Source organism: Dreissena polymorpha, chromosome 12 (assembly GCF_020536995.1).
Source record: "Dreissena polymorpha isolate Duluth1 chromosome 12, UMN_Dpol_1.0, whole genome shotgun sequence".
In the NCBI taxonomy this organism is placed as follows: Eukaryota; Metazoa; Mollusca; class Bivalvia; order Myida; family Dreissenidae; genus Dreissena; species Dreissena polymorpha.
The window spans coordinates 28,383,794-28,404,011 of NC_068366.1; the positions used below are offsets into that span (position 1 = coordinate 28,383,794).

A 20,218-nucleotide genomic window follows, 5' to 3' on the forward strand; every position below is an offset into this window, starting at 1 on the left:
CTCATTTTGCATATTTAATTAACTTTTCAAACAGAAATTACAAAGCAATATCAGTGCACATACAATGTTTGATAATTCATTCGTTTGTTGGATAGTGTTTGCTGTTTTAAACACATATTAGGTCATATCGCGGAGATTTAGATAACCTTGCCATGTGTTCATGGGCGAACTCACGTATTCAAGTGCTCTTACGACTATGTGCCCATACCTTCTTTCGGGAATCATCATGAAAATATTGTTGTACTTAACGAACAAATATGCCTAGTCTTATTGAATTAGAGAAAAAACAATAATCAAAAGAGAAAAAGTATATGTCAATGCACATTGACATGTGTAATCACGCCCGTACACATAACATCATTAACTTAGGAAAGGAAACAACGAAATATAAAGTTTGGTATGATATACATGTGAAATTAAAGAGCATGGTGTAATTAAAGAGCATGTCAAGTTTTGAATGTATCTGCTGAAACGTAATGTTATAACCCACAAACGTTTTACTGTAACATAACGTTTTTTTAAAGATAAGTGGTACAGACAATACACGTGAATATCTTTTTAAAGATATTTCTTGTTATATTTGATCGAGAATGTAACCTGCCTCCCAGTTTCGCTGAATGGGTCAAGTTCCCCACGGGTACTACTTTCCCCAATTTTTGTTCGTACCCAAACTTTTTCTTACCCATTTTTTTTTGTACCCAAATTTTTTTTCGTACCCAAGTATTTTTTCGTACCCAATTTTTGTTCCTACCCAAATTTTTTATCGTAACCAAATTTTTTTCGTACCCAATATTTTTTTGGCATAATTTTTTTGCCCAAAAATTTCGTACCCATTTTTTTTCGTACCCAAAATTTTCGGACCCACAAACACAATTGTGGTGATGTAGATAAACTTAAATTGATGCTTTTATATCCATCCTCTTCAAAAGCATCACACCAGTACTGTCAGTACTTTGATTAAATCTCAAACATCAAAGACCAAACCTTTAGCTATTGTATGAATGAATCAATGCTCTGTTTTTACTACATTGACACTAGTAATGTGTTGCGTTACATGAATTGAATCTTGATAAGATAACTTCTAATTAGCGCAAAATTTATCAAACATGCCTAATAATGAAAAACAATCCATCTTTGTTTTTAAAGACATAACTTATTTCACATCAGTCCATACTCATATCATTTATGCGTATATTAATTATAACTATAGAGAGCTTGCGGGCTTCCTTCAGATTTGTACTTACCTGCCAACACTAATCATAAAGATAAGCAAAAGCATCGATTGCTAATCGTACACATTTCAAGCAAGAAGGCGTATAAACTAACGATGTTTACAATTGCAAAGAAAGCGTCCGGGGACATTGCAAATGTAAACGTGTCGTATATCGTGGCAATGTTTACGTGCGATGTCCAAGCAGAAGCGCTGAAAAATAAACCACCATTGACCGTGAGATGTATCTGTTAAAGCTACAGCCATACACGCTGTAGTTGAGGGCGTCTTTGGATAAATCGTACAACTGACGTGATAATGAAACTTGTTTATCAAAGTCGCGTGATTGTATTGCATAAATATATGTACAATAAAATCTGACTTTGCGGGTCACTTGAGTATAGCGGTCACCTGTCATAAGTGTTCAGTCTTGATTTACTACGTCAAAATTCATTCCGAATTAAACCCAAGAAAAACTGTCACCTGTCGTAAGCGGTCATCGGCCAGTATATTCCACACTGAAAGACATTTTTAACATAATTTAAGCGAAAACGAGACAGTCATTTTGATGTACGAAATATTGGCAGTGAAATCGATATGAGTTGTTGTCTCTCGCAACGGACGTCATAGCGTCTGTTGTGAGGTAAAATAAATCATTGCAGTGACGGACTTTAATGTACTAGTAATAAATGCGGCCCACTGTGACAACATAAACAATAAGGTGTTTAGAATATTTACAATACAAATTTGGGGTAAATCTTAAAAATGAATTATGCCAGAGTATGTAACAGGTTTTCAATAATGATTGCTTAATTGTGATCCGGTGATAAGTACTTTTTGTCTTTAAGGAAATAATTATATAATTTATAATGGCTTTAAAAAACATTTCGGCTCTTATTTTACTTAGTTTTCTACCGTACATGTAAATTTTACTTGCAATCGTTTTGATAAATAATTGATAAACAATGATGACTCAAGAGAACGATGCTTCCAGCTGACCATCAGCTGACCAACCATCTAAAAAGTTGACCATACTACAGCAGCAACCTGTCTACAGCAGCCACTTGTTCAGTACCGATGAAAGGAATAATCTTTTATTGCGGTAATGTGAGAAATATAAAATTTCCCGATTTTATTTATGTTTTTTCTTAAACTATTGCTCTTTAGAATCTGCTACAAGGCAAATGATGTAATCGCAGCTGAATCTTGCGGCGCCATGTGAATTAAATAAAACACAAGTCGCGTGTCGTGGTAGAATGAACACTTACCCATGGTTGCTTTTTGTCGATGAGAAAATAGCCCTATGCTGTGTTTCTATTGTAAATGTACACAGTATTTAACTGTCGTGGTACAGAACATAAATATAAACGGATTTAGTACTAAACTGCTGTTGAAGGATTTATGATTACGGCATTACATATTTTTGTTCAATGCACTCGGCCCCGATCACAAAAGTTGTTTTCCCAATCAGAAATTATATTATTTTTTAATTATTAAAGATTTTTTTAAATATTTTTTTTCAATTGTGTAAAATCTACATAAAGCATTCGATAATGTATATTTAATGTGAAAACTTAATACGCTTGCATAGTGTTGCGCATTGCGGGGAGCCTAAATTTCAGATTTAAAAGGACCATATAATGACAGGGCGTGCCTAGCTATCACATTTACACACTTTCGTTCGATTCATTTACAATCAATAATGAAGTGCTCACCTGAGTTCAAGATACTAACATTTTCGAAGGCTTGGCCCTTTTTATATATTAGTTGATCCACATTTAAAAATAAACTTGCCATTGTTAAGATAAACATTCTAATTTTCTTTTATCAAGACTACATGTGGCTATTAGAATGGTAATATTGATTTTCTAATATTTCCCTTGGTGACCTCATTTTTGGAAACACATTTTCCAAATTCAAGCTGTGCCTGTACATCGTCGCGATAAACACTCTGCAGAAATTTCATTGAGATTGAATCATCAATGCGACAACAGTGTCTTTATATGGTTTGACCTGGTGATCTTGTTTCCGGAGTGACGAAGCAGAGATTACAACGCAGTCTAGACATTGTAAAGATAAGCATAAGATAAGCTAGAAAAATGTTTAACTATTTTTAGATTTAAGAATTTGACAAAGTCTTGCAAACTAGTTTCCGCACATTCGGCTTGCACACAGCGAAGGAAGAGGAATGCTTACCAAAGGTAGGCTTGTTATACTGTTGCGCGGGTTTTGGGTGTTAGTCTTCATGTGTTTTTTAATATCTTAACTGTTTGTTTTTCTGTCAATATTCTGTTCATGGAAGCCACTGATTTAGACATTTTCAAAAACTTTACAAATCACATATTATATTTTATTTTAGTTTAACAAAAATGTTTAAGTATTTTGCATACTATGTATACATTGAGAATAATGACGATGTAAAATATGATCGGGAAAGAAGATGACACTAATGGGCTGAATAAGGTTGACAATTTTTGTAATGGTTAAACTTATTTATATTGTATATTTAATTCATATATCATTAATGGTGACAATAATCCAAGTGCATGAGTTAAAATTCGTTTTTAAAAATACAGTAAATTTAAAAATACAGTTAACTTTAACAACTATTAAACATGGCAATGTCGTAAACTACTTATCTCTTACTTCATCATATAAGCCATGTAAGCCGTGTAAAGTTAAATCCTAATGTCTTAACTGTTAAAAAATACTTCAAATTGAAAATTGCTTTCGACAAATACGCTGAAATACTAGGTCTTACTAGATCTGGATCAGTTATTAACCTGTTTAGCATCTTAAAAGTGTCTGACTAAACGAATGAACTTAAACACTTTATGCTCATATATGCGTGAACGACACGAATCGCTCGATTTGGGAGACATTTTTGATCCCCTTTATAATGTGTGTAATTATAACTCAGCTTAAATTTGTTTTAGATATTTCAAGCACACAGCAGTAAAATCTTTAACAATTTTGTTTATTCAAAAATTTTATTTTTTGCTTTCTTTAGTTTATTGAAATATTTAAAAATAAGCTTTACAAACCATGCGATATTGTTTTTGGAATATAATGTGCATCACATAAACCATTATTAAAAAAACAACATTGTATTGCCAACTTTAGAAAGATCAGCTTAGTTTTGTATATGCATTCACAATGGCGCCTGGTTTTTCTTACTGAAAACAATAAGTGAAATCCATTTAAGATATGCTTTAGTTATACACTTACGAATACTTTTGATTAGTTACATTATATTTGTGTGTTTACAGAAAGTTCAATTATTGTGCTTTTGAAATACATACTGCATTTGTATTATACTAATCAGTAAATATAAATCATCAAATTGTCAATTGGCATATTATACATTGTTTGATTATGTACAATACGAACAACATAAGTATGTACATTTCATTGAAATGTTATCATATGCAGTTTCTTCAGATTATGCCAAATACAGCAACATGTTTACAGGAAAATTTCTTTTGGCGTGAAATGCTATTAGGCACGTCTGTGTTTACTTAGTATATAATACACGTTTTAAAAAATAATTCCTACTCTGCCATGTTATATATTTTTCCTCGTTAATAAACCAAAATTACCATGTTAATATAAGCTTGATTTGAAAAAAAAACAACATTTAATTGGGACACAACATAATTGAATTAGAGGATTTTTGTCAATAAGCCCAAGTATTGTTATCAAAGAAGGTAAACAGTATTGTAATTGAGCGTTTGTCGTTTAACAATTGATAATTGTTCTAGCACATATTAAAAAAAAATAACATGTTATCACACTGATCTGAGCTGGTATTCTGAACCTTTCTCAGAAAATTTTATAGCTAAGAATTTAGCACTTCGTGATTGTGATGAACCTTTAAAAATATTTTATGGCTGTTTATCGTAAAACAAATCTTGCAAAAAAAAATTAGATTCTATTTAAAGGCAATTTAATAAAACTGATTTTGAGTTGTCTTAGCTTTATCTTAGATAAGTTTTTATCTTAAATATATTTTGCACGGCAAAAAAACGTGTTAGAAATATTATATAGTAATGGACATTAGATGGTAACATACAAGTTGAGGTTACACCAAGAAAGTCAAATATAATGATTTAATGACTTTAAAGACTACTGCAAAGATTTCTTACATTTTAAGGAATAAATACAGTTCTTCTTATATATAGTTTTAGTCAACTTATGATTCTTTGAGAAAAACTTTTAAATGTATAGACAACATGTTATAATCATAGGTAATTTTCAAAAATCAGAATAAAATGCTTAATCTATGTTAAAATCCATAACTTGGATATGTTGAAAGCCTGTCTTTTATAAAGGTAGCGAATAAGATACTGTTTCTAGGGTTCGATCTATGGCAATCACAGTTTTAAATATATATGTTCCCTTGTAATTATAATTATTTTAAACCATTCCAAATATAACGGGTTTGTTTGTTGTACTAATGTTATCGTGTTTTTACCAAAATACGAAACTATGTGATTAAGTCCGTGTAATATTGTATAGTGTTCCTATACATAATTTTCTCTCTCTAATTATGATCAGTGTTTAAAAACGGGCAACAACTTTGGTTCACCTGGTTTATATGTCGAAGTATGTTAACATTTTATTTCGTTGAAGAAATCAATAACATTAAGTTATTTGTTTAATGATATACTCTGGACTACATTGTTTATGCTGAAACAGGCATTAGAGGCAATACATTTATAGGCATGGTTCAAAATTCGTGTCATGATTTTGCTACGATGACTTAATAAGCAACTTTAAGATTAAAACCAAGTACCATATTTAAAGGTAGCTCTTAAAATCAATAAATTTAAAGAGCATTACGATGAAGTTTAAATTTGGTAAAATGCTAACTAAAATTGATAAACAAATATGTGTGACGCGATATCTCTATAAAGCTGGCATATCGACTTGATTTTAGCTAAACGTGATATTAATTCTCAAGACTTTATCCCTAACGCTCGACGTACTTTTATTTACTAGGTTCCCATTCAATGCAAGTTCAAATCAATTTATTTGCGTGTTTCCAAATAAGCTATTTGTTTAGTTAGTGATAAATGTTTCCCACATACACTGCTGATCTTTTTCAAAGAGATAACATAATATGCTGTCATTTAACAAATCAAATTCGATGTAACATGAGCAGAGAATAACCGCATGACCTTCCGATTGATTCGACTGAAAACACGATCCAATCTTTTATAACCACGATAAGGTTGTTAAACAAAGCATATAAGTGCATGATCGCCAATGTCGGTCTTCAAATCGTCGGTGTGTCAAGCTGTCTAAGAGTGACATTCTTCCTGCATATACGGCTATTGTAATCAAAAACAATTTTTTAAACTAATATATATAATTTCTAACTTGGATTAAACCATGCGTATATTGCGATAACCACGTTTGAACATTCTTCATATTCATTTACATATACATTTTTCCAACGAGATGTTTCAGGTGGGTGATACTACATTTAATAATTGTCACACATGAAGGGATATGTATTTTTACCAGCAAAACACGACTTAAGGAAGCATTATATCTTAATACGACAACATCTAGGACATTGTAATTAAATATTAGTGCTTAATCAAACTATATATCAATTAAAAACCTGACCGACATTTTTAAGACAGGTCCGATTGAAAAAGCTATGTTGCCGGTCCGAATGTCCCACAAATAATTCACGAGCAAAAGTTTATATATATCAAAGAATTAACACCTGAAAATAACAGAGAGCTAATATGAACAAGGGCTGTTTGTAAAACATGCATGCCCCCAAAACGGGCTGTCAGTTGAAGTGGCAGCCATTGATTGAATATGTTTTTTGTCACTGTGACCTTGACTTATGACCTAGTGACCTGAAAATCAATAGGAGTCATCTGCCAGTCATGATCAATGTACCTATGAAGTTTTATGATCCTAGGCGTAAGCATTCTTGAGTTATCATCCGGAAACCATTTTACTGTTTCAAGTCACTGTGACCTTGACCTTTGATCTTTGACCTGGTGACCTGGAAATCAATAAGGGTCATCTGCCATGATCAATGTACCTATGAAGTGTCATGATCCTAGTAAAAACATACACATTTTAAAGAAGACATTTCGCTGCGCATGTAAAAGTATTATGGATGTTCGTGTGAAAAAACTTAAAAAAGACATTTGTGTAGCTGTCGAGTAAGCCATTTTGATTTAGTTTGTTAAATATTATATTTTTCATTTGTAGATGATTGTGTGACATACAAGACCTTTCGTCGTCGATGAAACGTCAACATACAATTTTGAAGGTAAATGTCATTATTTTGGTTGCCGCTCCTTAATATTTCGGTATTTCTGCACCGCGTAACACATTATTATAAATCAGTGTTATATAGACAAAGTGAAACACACTGTATCAACAAGTAGCTGATTAATAGACATTTGATTAAAGGCGAGAGCATCTAACATCTGGATGGAAATATTTGATGATGCTTCAAATATTAGGAGATAATAAAGCTTACCTTTAAATAATACACACCATGGGTAATAACGATGGAAATGAAACCATAGTAAGCACGGCCGGCCATCAACGTGTTGTGGTATAAATAATAAAGAGTGAACAAGCAAAACGAACTGAACTAAACGGCCGAAATATCAGTTCTTATTTATGTCACAGGTACATTTTGCATATACTATGACTTTACTTGGCTTTACTGCATTAATAATGCTTGAAAAGTACATACCTTGTAAGACTTATTTGCATATTTAAATTCATAGGTGAACATGATATTTAGTACAAACCAAGGTCTGTGTATAATAACTGGCACTTGACAATAGTTAGGTGTAGATACATTCTATGATAACAGACGAATACGTTTTGCAAACATGTGTAATGATAAATCATGTTAGTGTTTGAGTGTGTCGTAATTCTATTAAAATAGCGAGGGGTTAAGGATTCGCAAGCATCGCTAAGTAAACGTATATGCAGTCAACACAAAATAGCATTTCACTCAATAATTGTAAGATTTTCTATTTTTTAAGATCTCAGATTTTCAGTGATAAATGAAGACTCAGAACGTGTATAAAACGATGAAAGTCGTAACTACTCGACATCTTTTTTGTTTGCATTTGCTATCTGACTTTATTTGACAATGCACTAGTAAGGATTTAATATCGAGCTTAAATAACATAATTGTCAAGCATTTTATCGCCTTGTTAGAGTAGGAAACCCGGTTAAAGATTTTATCACGAATAGTGAGTGCAGACTTCTCCCCTGCGATAAAATTTTGTTCTTAAATTTTGCTTTAACCATGTTGTGCAAGGGGCATAATAAAGCATGTTGCAGTTATACAAAATAATACAAAGTGAATATACCAGATTGTACAACATCATAATAACGGTATGTTTTGGACAGGTCTATCCCAAGCCAGCTGCAAACATTCCAATCGTATGCATCGTCTATTTTAATAATGATGTTTTATGCATATGTTACAAAGTGGTTTGATAATAAATACGGAATACTAACATTTAAAAATTAATTGAACTAACTGCTTAAGTTACTATAAACATGAACTGGTTTAGCTATTTTCGCATTTAAGTAAATCCCAATGAGTATTTGCCATTTAATGTAATTTTGAATAATCCCACATGTATTAATACCACCTGATAAGTCGACAAAAACGCTTCGTGGGGTTTTGTAATTTTAATGTAACAAACAGTGCGCAGTTGTAATTTTGATTGAAGAGTTATATTGTCCTGACTTTATCATATTTTAAAATAGCATTGTAACCTGACTGCGGGTTAATACTTAATTCATAAGTAAAATCTTTTTAGATTGCATGCATGAAATGTATATGCAATAACATCTAATTGCACAATCATACATGCAGGCTGTGTCCAAGAATCAGATAAGCTATAATCAGTTTTGGAAGAAAACTGGTGTAGTTGTTCCAATTAAATCTAATCAAAGGCAGACATCAGAAAAACAAGTTCTACATTATTTATGTGTAATTTTTTGTATTTTTTTGTTAGCGTGTGCTTTAAACAAATGTAATAAATTTGCGAGGCGTACGCTGGATCCATTTCATTAGAATTGTGTCAGGTTTTTTAACGGGATGTATAACTAAAATGCGAAAATGTTTACAAAGAAAATATTACCAAAAACAAAGTTACAAATTGCAAGCATCTTTATTCCTAACAAATCTCTGTATACGCCCTCTTCATCTTCCGTTGAACTTTGTCATAAAGAAAGAAATCGGAATCGAAAATGATGTTGATGTAAGAAATGCGGCCATAGTCGAGGATTTTATACAAATTATGGGTTATTCAATAAAAACCGCCGTTGTTTGATCAGTAATACTTTTTAATTTATAAATTAATTTCAATACACAAACAACAGTTATAACATTTACAAAATAATGATGTAAACTGTAAATTTTCGATACACAAATACAGTCTAACCTGTCAATAAAGACCACTCAAGGGATTTGGTCGTTGTGGTCTTTGTTCACAGGTGGTCTTTATTCCCAGGGTCGATTGAAACTTTGCAACATATGCTTGTAGTTTTTTAATAGGTACCTTATCTATGTAGGTGCTCTTTTGTTTAAATGTTTGAATACTTATGCATGTTGAATGAAATAAAGGATTGAAAACACAGTTTTGTTTTTATATTTATTATTTCCATTTTCCCGTATGTCTTTATTATTTATTTCATTAATCATATACATTATAAATAACTATTCACATACATGTATATGTACATGTAATTCATAATGTTCTGTATTTGATTTTTACCTACACCAAGATTACTAGCCACTCGTCTACAACTGTGTCCTTTACCTAACAAACTAATGACCTGAACGCTTACGCTTGGAAGCCATGATGGTATACTTGAACTGACAATTTACTTATCAATAATCTATGCACGTCTTATTACGGAGAAATTTAAGACGGGAATGACTATCAAAATTATTGTATTTAAGGCATCGTAATTGATATGAAACCATTGATTTCCTTAATGAGTTGATAAAAGCCCCAAATTTGTCTCTGATATTTTCGGCAATTAGTAAATTAATCGCGAGTCACTTAAATACAAAGGCGAAATTTTACACTTTTGACAAACTGTCAGATGCATAAAAGAAGCAGGCGACTACCAATTAGCAATGCGTGTTAAATAAACAACCAACTGATATCGAGTGCAATAAACTGTCACTTGCCAATATCTCCATACGACCGACGAGTCCACTGGTAAGATGTGTATCACGTAACTACACAGCTTGGAAGCCATGATGGTATAATTGAATTCCAATTTTCTTTTTTGAAAGTTGCGAAATCGTTGATTTTTATGATTGCAGTGGTCGTTGTAAGCTATCAAATGGACTTTTGGGAAAGTAAAAGTGCGGTCTTTGGACTTTGTTCGCAGGTGGGCTTTATTCGCAGGTTCAATATATAGTGACTTGTTATTAATTGACCGGGTATTTAGGTCATATCAAACGACCATATTGATTCTAGTATCCCCTTTAACGAATTATGTTTAAGATATTTGTTTATTTAACATGGATTAGACCGCCATTGGAACATAATTCATATCGCAGTAAGTATAAGTAAGATAAGGAAATCTTGATTGAATTGTAATGATCGTTATGTGACATTTACAGTAGACATTTGGATATAGACAGCTTGTTAAAACGAAAGCGCACGGTTACTAAAATTATATATTAAACGTTCAAGAATGTTTAAATAAACACACAAAGGCACTTATAAGGCATCATTTTTATGAGTATAGTTTCCAAATAACGGCTAAAGATACCAATTAAAACAACACACTTTGGTTGTTTGAAAACTTTTCTTCACAGCTGTATGAAAATAATTCATTCATGACGCTCTGCCGCTTTGGAATACGTGCGGTGGTGCTTTCCTCACATTGGACGTGCAACTGCACGATTGAGAACAAACTTGAACTTCGTTTGCATATTGTTCTTTTCTTATGACAATCTGATAGAAGTGAACATTTTCTTTTATTTGATAAAAGAAAATCGTGTGTATGCCAAAAGGCGATTGCCGACTGGTTCAAGATAGGTATGTAGCGCACGCGCATCACATGTATGACACAAGTATTACATCACCAATGACGAATATTTGCTCTTTTATCACAATTACTCCGTTCTTTAAGTATAAATATTTGTAACGTGTTTAGCATGGGTGTAAAGACAAGATCTTTATTTGTAGCCTGCTTAACATTAAATCGGCATTCAGCTTATAGTATGGATTGTCGATGAGAAACTTATGTAGATATGCCATCAGACCAATGATTTGACGTAAACGATAATGACAAAACATAATTGATTACGTCTTAAGTGCATATTCGATTAATATTTAATGTTTAATTGTTTTTTTGGAAATATTTTGTATATTGTGGCATTGTATGACATTTTATTGGATAGTGGTATTGTTCATCAATCGATCATCCCTCTATCAGATATATTATAGAATGATTAATGTGTTCATTTCCAAGTTTTTTACGAAATCTACTGATAAATAATCGAGCAATTATAAAAATGTAAGTGTTGCAGTAGAATTTCCATATATATATATAAATAAATAAATAAAAAAAATAAATAAAAAAAATATATATATATATATATTTATTTATTGCATTTATTTAAAAAAGAAATCTTAAATGTTTACGTTTTATCAGTAATGTGAATCGGTTGTGTTAAGCAGTAATATGAATCCATATGTCCACAATTTCTCATGTATTGAGTACACGCTTATAATTGTTTCCCGAATAAAAAGAGACTCCACCGGATAAACTTTTAGCGGTCGCGTGAAATGTAGGGCATATATATAATAATTGGCTGAACCCATATCTGGACTTCAGTGTAAACAAACTGTCATTGAAGTAGGCGTAACATCGATCAAATTACGTTTTCTTCAATATAACATTTTTCGAATAATTATCTGTTTTTAAAGAGGAAATGTTTCATAGTGATTACATACTTGCATTTAGGGGAAAATATGCCCCTTTATAATTTGCGTAATCTGTGCCAAATTTGCAGAAAATGTGAAATATTAAACATTGATTTTGTTTATATAAAGAGCATTGGTCTTGCAGATGACTCTGGTGTTTGCAACATGTTTGTTGTCGGTTATCTCAGTACCCACGGTCTTTGCTCAGATGGCGCAAATGTCTGTTCAGCCTCCAGCCACATCTGCCGACACTGTCTGCAAGGAATCTGACACTGTATGTTCAGTCCGACTTTTTGTTGAGCATAAATTGACTATGATACTTGAAAAGGAACAGGCTTTAATTAAACCCCAAAACGGACGCTTAACCACCAGCACGAATACATCGACGTATCTGACCCTGGAGCAAGAGAAACGTGTGATCACGGCTGATGGTTACAGGTCGATATTGGTTATTGCAATAAATGGCCAGTTTCCAGGCCCAAGGATTGAGGCATACGTAGGCCAAACCATCAACATGACAATCGTCAACAAGCTTCATACAGATAGCATTACAGTGCATTTGCATGGTATACATCAGAAGGGAACTCCGTGGATGGACGGGGTTGCATTCATCACCCAATGTCCCGTTTTACCCGGACAGACCTTCAATCAGGTGTTTGAAGCTTTTCCCCCAGGTACCAACATGTATCACGCCCATATTGGTGACCAAAGAAGTATGGGCCTCTACGGAGCATTTATTGTTTATCCTAGGAAAACACCTGAAGTAATCGGCCTCAACCAGATAGTTATACTATTACAGGACTGGAATCACTTAATGGACCCAGAAACGGCTTATAACAGAATGCTGACTCAACAATTTGATTTTGATACTGGAAAAGTTATTGACACCACTTATTCAGTAGACAGGGCTAACTTCTCCAGATTCGAATTTCAATCGGGATTAATCAACGGACAAGGGAGACACTGGGCTGATGCATCTACAAACAATGGAAGCCCACTTCCGCGATTTCAAATTAGCTCCGGGGTAACTTATCGTTTCCGAATCATTGGCGCCATGACGCTTTATCCGATGAGAGTGTCAATCGAAGGACAAACATTTACGATTAGAGGATCGGACGCGTTCGACATCGAACGAACAACTGTGCAGTCGTTAGTTATACACCCCGGTGAGAGATATGATTTCGTTTGGCAAGGACCTTCCAATACTTCCCAAAAGCAGTATATGTTGGTTGCAGAGACCATAGAGACACCAGAAAGCCTCAACAACAATAAATATCACGCGGCTGAGGCCATTCTTGAGATGGTGGACGTTACTGGCCCGGTCAATTTGAACCCTTCGAAGGCGGCTCCTCCAAATTGCAATATAATAAACTGCACTGTACTCAACTGTCCGTACCAGTTCTATCCAAGAAATAGCAAAACCACATGTCTAACATTCAATGACCTTTTGAATAACGACCCGATTCGGGAAACGGATAAGATTATCGGAAACAAAGTCGATAACGAGTACTTCTTTAACTTCGGATTTCCTGGTCAAAATGGTAATACTCCTGGCTCAGTAAATGCTAGAGAATTCATATTTCCTTCCGTCCCAATGCTCACGCAGTCAGACGAAATAAGCACACTTTGCGATGAAGGAAAATGCAGGCGGGAATGGATGTGTGCATGTTCGTATACACAAAATATTCCTTCTGACAAACTCATCCAGATGGTTTTCACTAACATAGGAAACGGAGCAGGATGGTCACACCCTATTCATCTGCACGGTCACTCGTTCTATGTCATGAAGATGGGACTAGGAACGTACAACCCTGATAAAGGTGACCTCATTGCCCAAAATCAAGACATTATTTGCACCGACGGCAGGGAGTTCTGCAGCACAATGAGATGGAGAGATTCGTCCTGGGATAACGGAAATGTCACTGGAATGAATGATGATCCGCCACAAAAAGACACAATCGTGGTTCCAACTGGTTGGTTTATTTACATTATTTTGTAGTTTGTCCGATATATTTGCGTTTTACCGAAAACAATCATTTAAAAAGGACATCATTATAGCGATAATAATGTTACAGTAGAGCGCATGCGGGCCTAGTGTATAGTATGTTGATTTCGCGTTGTTTATACATAATATTACAAGATATCGATTTAGGTCTGTAAGAGATTCTCTTACTCTTAAAACAACTAAACAATAAAAACTTAGCAAATGACCTACAACTTACTTTTGTATTAAGTCAAGGATGTATTGAAACAAATTATAAAATCGTTCCACGCAGTGCCAAAAATATACCCAGATAGTAACACACTTGAATCTACCATGATTTTTATGTATGACGGTGACTGTAACTCTCTTTCTGCCTTGACTAATCATTTAATCGAATACACGTAATTTGAAAGTGTGTATGGATCAGTTATGTCTGGGCAGTGAGGAATCCAATATCATTCAAGCTGAAACGTAAAATATCCAATATTGGCAAACGCACATTTGGCCTCATAACTAATTGGCAAAGCATTATCTAAAAAGGAACGACTTGAGATTATACGCATGCATTATTCTCGCATGCATTATACTCATGCAATCTTTATAGGGCGAGTTTAATGTCGTTTTTTTTCAACATTCAATATTTTGCATCCAAGTACATTTCGTCTTAAACGGTTGTTAAGACACTAAGGACAGGACCTATGCTTATGCAACTGCTTATCTTAAAAACTAGAAAGGAAAGCATTCATATGAGTGTCATATAATTATTTGTTTAATGATATCGAAACAAAATATTCAACATTCTTTTGAACGAGTTTATATTAAATCGTCGTTAGGCTAATGCTAGTCAGCCATGTATGCCAAATAAAAGAGCCACGCTCTGGGAAAATGCATGTGCGTAAAGTTTGTCCGTGATAAACGTATGCAGTGCGCGCAGTCTAATCAGAAATGACACTTTTCGCCTTGACTTGATTTTCTTCAAGTAGAGACTACCATATAACACAAACATTCATGGAAGCGGAAAGTATTGTCCCTAATTGTCATCTGTGTCACATTAAAACACATGCATTAAGACCCGTTTTCCCAGAGTGAGGCTAAATAGTTTTGTTGTATACAGGAGGCTACGTGGTGGTGCGGTTTATCTCCGACAACCCCGGTATGTGGTTCCTACATTGTCACATCGACCTGCACAACACCAACGGCATGGGGATGGTGATAGACGAAGGAGATACAAAGCCAACTACACCGATAGGGTTTCCTGTTTGTCGCAACTTCGAATTTAAAGGTAGTGTTTTAAAAGAAAAAAGTAACATCAGTTGATCTCCTTTGCAGTTATGCTCTTCCATTTAGACAAATGTTCAAGTCTGTGAAATTACTTTTTGACAGATAATATAATAATAATAAGTTGCATATTGTAATCGGTGGCTGTATTATGGTAAGATTATCTCTAGTATAACGGATTTGTAAACAAAATTTCTAACTCGTTTCTGTAGTGTCAAAGGCTGTACTATCTCACAATCCGCTGTTATGAAAGTATTTGTTAGGATAAAAGATTCTTTTCTGTATTGTAGGACTTCCAACTAAATCTACTAGCATGGCAACTAGGTTCAGATTTGGGGCCGAAAACATCATTGCACTTGGCCTAGTTTCTATTTGGTTCACTATGCAGTTTTAAGATGACATTCATAACATGTGCAAATATTTTACTATTTCACTATTTGATAAAAGCACATTAAGTTACTGCAGAGATACGTCTACATGCACGCGAATATTTATGTGTGATTATGTTAATTATTATGCCTTTGTATTATATTCTGTATTCGGTCATACAAGGAGGAACGAACTAAAGCGATTTGTACTATAAATGTCTGATTTTTTTCAATTATAAATCCTTTTATATTTGTGTTTTTAGTAGAAAATATAAAGCTTGCGACTGTGTTCGCTCGTGCCCTGCAGACACCTTGCTAGTCAATCATAATGCTAAATTTGTTACATGACACATGCGCACGTGTGTGTTAACAGTATAATCATTTTCAAAAGTTCGATTTGTTTATAATACTTATGCAATTTAAACATTTAGTATCAATTCTACGTAATCTAATACCAGATTTGTTTTTGACCAACGTAGCTTATACCTACTTAAGTAAAACGGACGGTAAATAATAAGCGATTAAACTAAGGCGCATACACTCGTTTTTATAACCATAGTGAATGCCTTTTTAATATCTAACAAGAGTGTAAAATGTGTGGCCTTAGTGATAACCCTGAATTAAAGCTCGGAATCAATATAAAGTGTTTAGAGTGTAAAATTTGAATATAAATGTAGTTTAACAAGCAATAAATTATAATTACAATTTGCTACTTGCTGTAAATTGCACTTTTTTGGACCAGCAAATTGAGATTAAGGGGTTATTTTTCAGTTGTTAATTGATAGGTTTTTTATTGATAGACATGTTGTGAATATACATAATGGTAATAGAACATAATGAATACTGAACTTGAAGGAAACACTTTAATGTTCGTTTATGGTCGGTAAAATGCACCCGTTGAACGAGTCGGAATGACAAACAAATTCCAACTTGTGCTTTTAGTTGCAATAACTCCAATTTATTTTCACTTCAAAGATTAAGGTCTTGAAACTACTCCCACCGCACAAACAGTAAGGAGCAGCATGACATTTTGCCAATACAACTTTATCAAATAAATTGATACGGATAACGTGTACGAGTAGTTAAAATGTAAACTTGTATTACACTTTGAATTTAAGTATGTTAACATGATTACTAAACAAAATTATATACATATGATTTATATACAATAACGTGTATACGCAATAAGAGACAATCTTTAACAGATATGATTGTAATCTTAGTATCATAATTTTATCTCTACGTATAAAATGTATCTTGGCTCAATAAAACATGTTTGTTCAGATTTTTCCTGTCTGTAATTTTGCCGTTTTGGACAGTATTTGAGTCATGTTATGGTGGCCAGTTAACCGATGCATACTTTTCATTAGCAAGTCAAGCAGCTGAGCGGTTGAAAGTATTTTCTGAATTATTATGCTAGTAAATGACATCTGCCCTACATGAATCAGATAAAGGGGCAGGGTGGCCAGAAAAATAATAACATGGTAATTTTATGTAAGATGGATGGGGTTCGAACTCTTAAGCCCCTAATTGATAGTTCAGTATACTACAAATTGAGCAACCTGTGTGTTTTCCTTATGTTAACTCTTAAATTGCATTACTTACGCAAAAATTGAGCTTAGGAATGATGAATTCGTTAATTTGTATTATATATCGCTGGTCCACGTGCCTTAGTTCATATAATATTGGATCTGCTTCAAGGATTACAAAAGTTTGTAGTTAAAAAAATTTGCATAAATTATCTCTCCAATTACATTCCATGAACACTGAAATTCGGTTTATTGATAGGATGTCCGACATTCTTGTATGTGTTAAATTCACAGCGGATATTACTCGATCTGTATTTTTTTTTTAAAGGTAATTATCATATAATGAACATAAAATTGCTTCCTTATTGAGGATACATGCACATATTTTTGCATTCATTTTTCATGATTCTTACTAACATTTGGTATATGTTAATACCTTAAACAGATCGTATCACTGTATTACGTATAATATGAAGATGCACTTGGTTTGCGAATTTCGATAAATAATATGATACATATTTTATTGTTCATTTTAAAGACGTGGCAAATGTGAGTCTTAAACGTACTCAAAACTAAACACAATATGTTTAAATAAATGCAAATAATTGATAAGAGCTAAGTTAATCATTTTGTTTTAATGCACATGAATATTAAATATCTCAAACCAAGAATGTTAGGATAACAACTGATACGTCAAGATGACAACACGGCTGTCAAAAAGTTTATATAAACATTAAGTTTTACGCGTAAGCTCCATGCTTTAAATTGTTTTCACAGAACTTAAAGTATAACATGTGTTCAAGTGCTATACAACAACAACATTTATTAGCTCTTAAGCATACAATTGCTTTTTAGTCAAATGCATGATACATAATACACAAGTGCAACGACATGGATGATAATTTTTATGAGATTAGGTAATAATTATAAAAATTATGTAATGGAAGAAGTTAACAAATATTTTACTGATTCATAACATAAGATATGTCCTTTTAACATCGAAAATGACCGTTGTTAATGAAATAATAAGACAAAGAGTACATTGTTCTACATAAGTAATTTCATTTAAACATTTATATTGATTATTACTCATCAAATTCTGGGGAAAAAGTATACATAGATAAATTAGTAAACAATTCGCATTATATATATATATATATATATATATATATATAACAAAGTCTCTATTAGCCTTGTTGTATTTAAACAAAAAACGCTGTATTTATTTTTTGCCGAAGCTTTCGACCTCACGGTCTTCATCAGCGGCCATTTTTTATTTTCAGATGTTTTATTATAAACGGAAATGACGTCGTGCATTTCCGGCGTCAACGTTGTTTACGCACCCTTTTATTAACGTTTATTCTTGCACGTTGATGCCATATGGTCGGTATGTCCTTAGTTTTGACTTCCACAATTGCTCCATGGTTTTGCGGTACTCGTCCGACCCGCTGAGTTTTTCGAGTCCCATTATTTGGAAATCATCCATGGAATGTCCGTTGGTGTAGAAATGTTCAGCTACCGGGTCACTGTGCTGTGTGCGAATACGCGACAGATTCAATAGATGTCGCTGGTACAGAGTTCCGCCGGTCTCTCCCACATACACGAACCTGCGACAGTCATTTTCGTTCATAATAAAACATCTGAAAATAAAAAATGAAAATGGCCGCTGATGAAGACCGTGAGGTCGAAAGCTTCCGCAAAAAATAAATACAGCGTTTTTGTTTATATCCATCCATCCATCCATCCATCCATCCATCCATCCATCCATCCATCCATCCATCCATCCATCCATCCATCCATCCATCCATCCATCCATCCATCCATCCATCCATCCATCCATCCATCCATCCATCCATCCATCCATCCATCCATCCATCCATCCATCCATCCATCCATCCATCCATCCATCCATCCATCCATCCATCCATCCATCCATCCATCCATCCATCCATCCATCCATCCATCCATCCATCCATCCATCCATCCATCCATCCATCCATCCATCCATCCATCCATCCATCCATCCATCCATATATATATATATATATATAATTACCGACGATGCACAACGGACATCAAAATTTTTAACTAGCGCTTCGCGTTCAGTTGACCTACCAAATGCAAGGGAAATAATAATGTAGTCAAGCAGTAGTCAAGGAAAAAGAAAAATAGAAAAGGGTAAAAGGAAAAGGACAACGTGAATAAATCAGCAAAACAACACACATTAACCAACCTTGTATACTTGTTTCGATGACAAAGAAAAACAATATCATATCCTATTTGTCCATAATAACAGGTAAGCATAGCATTCGACAAGCAGTCGCATAAGGAAGTAAATTTATGGAGTGGGCCGTTGTCGATATACCATGTTATTGAATACAATTACAGATAAAAATAGCGCAATGAATACAGCGAATCATAGGGATAGTAAATAAACACAAAAGATATATAATATATACTACTACTACTACTACTACTACTACTACTACTACTACTACTACTACTACTACTACTACTACTACTACTACTACTACTACTACTACTACTACTACTACTACTACAACTACTACTACTACTACTACTACTACTACTACTACTACTACTACTACTACTACTACTACTACTACTACTACTACTACTACTATTACTACTACAACTACAACTATTAGTAAAGAAAACAAAATATCTCCGTGTCGGTAGCGATCACTATAACATCACAAGCAAACTCAAATACAGTTCCAAGTTTTTCAACCACGTAATTGGTTGGAAGAACGTGTTATACACGCCATAGTGTGTGCGAAAATATGAAAAGTTAATGTTTTACGTGTAGATTGTTAAAAATAATTCATGGAACATAAAACACACACACACAACAAACATATTTACAT

General features: G+C 33.6%; 1 protein-coding gene and 1 long non-coding RNA gene across 3 annotated transcripts; one reads left to right on the forward strand and one right to left on the reverse strand.

Annotated features, from left to right (window-relative positions):
• The first annotated feature begins 3,290 nt into the window (after positions 1 to 3,290).
• On the forward strand, positions 3,291 to 17,086 carry LOC127852960 (uncharacterized). 2 transcript variants are annotated; one of them, XM_052387047.1, is made up of 5 exons: positions 3,291 to 3,411; positions 7,451 to 7,511; positions 12,317 to 14,144; positions 15,270 to 15,437; positions 15,724 to 17,086. In XM_052387047.1, exons 2-5 carry the CDS (start codon positions 7,485 to 7,487, stop codon positions 15,825 to 15,827), a joined length of 2,127 nt encoding a protein of 708 aa, XP_052243007.1. In that variant the 5' UTR covers positions 3,291 to 3,411; positions 7,451 to 7,484; the 3' UTR covers positions 15,828 to 17,086. The 2 variants fall into 2 exon arrangements, with proteins under 2 accessions (XP_052243007.1, XP_052243008.1); XM_052387048.1 differs by lacking the exons at positions 3,291 to 3,411; positions 7,451 to 7,511 and adding an exon at positions 10,642 to 10,795.
• Positions 16,546 to 19,789, reverse strand: LOC127852962 (uncharacterized). The gene is made up of 2 exons (XR_008036380.1): positions 19,564 to 19,789; positions 16,546 to 18,970 (listed from the first exon to the last, which is right to left on the reverse strand). It is a non-coding gene; the product is annotated as an uncharacterized LOC127852962 (long non-coding RNA).
• Positions 19,790 to 20,218: the final 429 nt, after the last annotated feature.

Bases quoted from the DNA above. Each gene is read 5' to 3' on its own strand.
- LOC127852960 (XM_052387047.1), top strand. From the start codon at position 7,485: ATGAAACGTCAACATACAATTTTGAAG. The intron at 7,512-12,316 runs GTAAATGTCATT...TTGGTCTTGCAG, and splicing joins GTCAACATACAATTTTGAAG to ATGACTCTGGTGTTTGCAAC. The intron at 14,145-15,269 runs GTTGGTTTATTT...TGTTGTATACAG, and splicing joins CACAATCGTGGTTCCAACTG to GAGGCTACGTGGTGGTGCGG.